General features: G+C 30.2%; 1 protein-coding gene across 1 annotated transcript in view; it reads left to right on the top strand.

The window, feature by feature from the left end:
- Nucleotides 1–1,152, top strand: part of LOC130814222 (non-specific lipid transfer protein GPI-anchored 2-like) — a 10,394-nt gene extending 9,242 nt beyond the window's left edge. The window contains exon 3 of the mRNA XM_057680303.1: nucleotides 874–1,152. Coding sequence (XP_057536286.1) covers nucleotides 874–995 — 122 coding nt within the window. The 3' untranslated portion in view covers nucleotides 996–1,152. The remainder of the gene's footprint in view (nucleotides 1–873) is intronic.
- Nucleotides 1,153–3,345: the final 2,193 nt, after the last annotated feature.

Raw genomic sequence — 3,345 nt, 5'->3', positions numbered from 1 at the left:
TTTTCAAATTTTTGTAATCCAAATCAATCCGATATTTAATTTTAAGCACCTGTACTTAAAATTACTTTTGTCAAACAAATTACAAACCTTTATAGAAATATATTTTTCTACGTGTCATTAGTTGCTACATAAAGCATCAAACTCCCTCAAAGTATATTCTAAGCAAATTCTACAATCACTTAACAATATCAATGCAAGTGGTCATCTTCATCGTATATCATGTATACGTCGATAAAAACCATCATCAATGTCACAAAGCAAAATAAAAATTATGGCTAATAACATGACCAAAGAAATAACAACAATTATAAAGCTCATAGCAATAAATAAGACATAGATGACATAAATATAGGCGTAAATAACTATCCTAGGTTTAGACACTAATACAATTTTATGCTTATTAATAATGATAAAAATGAATATGCTTGGATTGGATGTAAATATTTAAGGGGGGAAATAAAGTCATACTAATGAAATGAAAGCAAATAGAGATACATTTGAAGTAATTGAGATAGTTGTGAAAAAGCTAAAATGAGCATCAAATAAAAATAATGATGCAAAAAAAGATGATTTCTCTTATTATAGAGGTAATACATTTCCCCACCCTTTCCTAGGGTAAATATTTATCCCACAAAATTAAGAGTTCATTTTATTTTTCATTACTTTGCAACAATTCTCTCAACTCTACAACAATTAAAATTCACTAATTTCTCATTTAACAACTTTATTTTCTTACTTTGACTTTTTTTACCCCTTAAATATTTACGTCCAATCTAAGCATGCCCATAATCGAAAATAAAACTAGCGGGATTTTGGACCAATTATCGTAAAGTAATTGAACAATATGATGATGAATAATGAAATTTTGTGCAGGAGGGATTTCGCCGGATGCAGCTGCGACTGCAAAAGGGAAGAATGGAGCCTCAAGTGTTGATGTCACTGTAGCTTATGTTGTTAGTAGCTTAGCAATTGCATTCACATTGCTTAAACTTTGATGAACCATCACAATTCATAATAACCATGTTGTTTAATTTTATTTATTTCACCATTCAAATTTGTATTTGTACTGCTGAAATACATTTCTGTACTTAATTTTACTTTCCAGTTTTTAATTTTTAAAGAATTAATCGTGAATTACAGCTTAATGTTTAATGATTTTGTGAATATACACTTGATGTTGTTTTTTTTGCGAATTACAGTGTCTAATGTAGTTTTTTGACCAGTATTCAAGCCAAGTGAACGGTTCCGTACAAAATGACCGGTTGACCACACTTTTTACCTTTGACATTCCTTTTTTTTTGAATTTTTTTAATGAGGCTTTTTTTCTTTTCTCATTTAATTCCTTCTACCCCAATTATCTTTCTCTCTTCTTCTTCTTTTTCATCCCTATTCATCTTCAAAATCTCCATTAATCTTCAAAGTCCGCATTAATCAAGCCAAATTAAATGGGTAACTTCTTTTCTTCCATCTTTCAATATTTTTTCAGAAACTTCAATTTTTACATGTACAAGTATTTGTATGTCATCCCCTTAATGTGTTCAGTAGATGAAAAGAGAGGTAATAACCTCACTCAAGGATCACTAAATTAAGGTTAAAGTGTAAGTTTGTCTTGTGTCAAGTATGCAAGTGTATGATGAATGACAACAATAAAGTAATAATCAAGACAATGATTTAAGGTGGTTCATCAATTTTGGGCTACATCCACCATCTAGCCTAGGATTATATTAATGTGTTTGAAGGAGAGAATACAAATTTAAAGGAATTACAATGGAAATAAGTGTAAAGGGAAGAGAGGAGCGAATATGGGTGTATTACATAAGTAAGAGATAATGCTTTAAGATGAGACTTTTTGGCCCCTAATATCCTAGCATATCAACGTGTATTTATAAAGGAAGGAGGAGTAAGTAGAGGGCAGCAGATACGAAGTAGAACACTGGTTGCTGCTTGCTCGACAAGTGCTCGCCCAAGCATCTGGGTCGAGCGCCCCTTCCAACATGCTTTTTTGCTTTGTTTCCTCTTTTATGTTAGCCATGATCTCCAATACTCTTGCACATTAATCTTGGCTCTGAATACTTGCACTCTTATGCTTCACATGTAAAGATTTACTACCCATAGTATCGTGTACTATTGATTTCCATGCAAGACCAACCACATGTGATACTTTGTCCTCTTCTAATAACTAAAATGATTAATTTTGTTTTGATTACTTGGTGAACATAAGTCATCAATAATCCTAACAGTAGAATTTTCTAAAAATAAATTAGGTTTCTCTTTGGTTCTTTATGCACAATTAAAAACTATCTGAGGAAGGTTCTTATTCAAAGGAACTAGCTTCTGTTGCTGCTGTGAGTTTGAAATTAAGCTATAAACACCATTTTTAAAATCTTTAAAAGCTTTAAAATTGAGTTTGAAATTGACTTAGAAATTGAGCTAAAAACACCATCCTTAAAATTTTTTTCCTCTAACACTAGAATTAATTAATTGATAAGCTTTTAAATTATTAGAAAAACAAAACCCAGATAAATTATTCCTTTAAAAGGGCATTGAAATGTGGGATTGAATGGAGGGGCGTAAAAATGGAGTTTGAAGAATATGATGGGCATATTGAAAACATGTGCAAATTGAAAATGGTAGTGCAACATAGGAGATAAATTGGGGACGGTATACTCACTGATTTTGAAGATAAATGGGGGCGGTACTTTGAAGATTAATGGAAGAAATCTAGGGTTTGTATTTTGGAGACAAATTGAGACGATATACTTAGTGAGTTTGATGATTAATGGGGATTTTAAAGATTAATGAAAACTTTGAAGATAGAGATGAAGAAGAAGGAGAGATGAAGGTAATTGGGAAAGATTGAATTAAATGAGAAGGAAAAAAACTCACAAAAAAAATTAAAACAAAATAAAGGAAAATCAAAGGAAAAAAGTGTGGTCAATCGGTTATTTTGTACGGATCCAGCCACCTAGCTTGAATAGTGGTTAAAAAGCTACTTTGGATATTATAATTACAAAAACAAAAAAAAACAAAAAAGAAATTAAGGCTGTAATTTGCAAAACCATCAAACACTTAGATTGTAATTCACAATTAATTTATTTTCAAATTATAAAATATATTTATGATATTTTATTTTTCATATTTGATTATATAAACAAGTAGAAATTATCTTAAATTGAACACTTCCAAAAACGAGTACATAGATACAAACTTCAATACCATATGTCTATATCCCATCTAGTCTAGCTATAAAAACGAAAGAAATACATAAAAGTAACACTTAATTTTAAATAAACTAAATTTGATCTAACTTAGTTTTAGCTATACTATAGATCATTTAGCTAAACA

The sequence above is a fragment of the Amaranthus tricolor genome, chromosome 5 (genome assembly GCF_026212465.1).
Source record: "Amaranthus tricolor cultivar Red isolate AtriRed21 chromosome 5, ASM2621246v1, whole genome shotgun sequence".
NCBI classification, from domain to species: Eukaryota; Viridiplantae; Streptophyta; class Magnoliopsida; order Caryophyllales; family Amaranthaceae; genus Amaranthus; species Amaranthus tricolor.
This window is presented reverse-complemented; position numbering and strand designations above follow the sequence as displayed.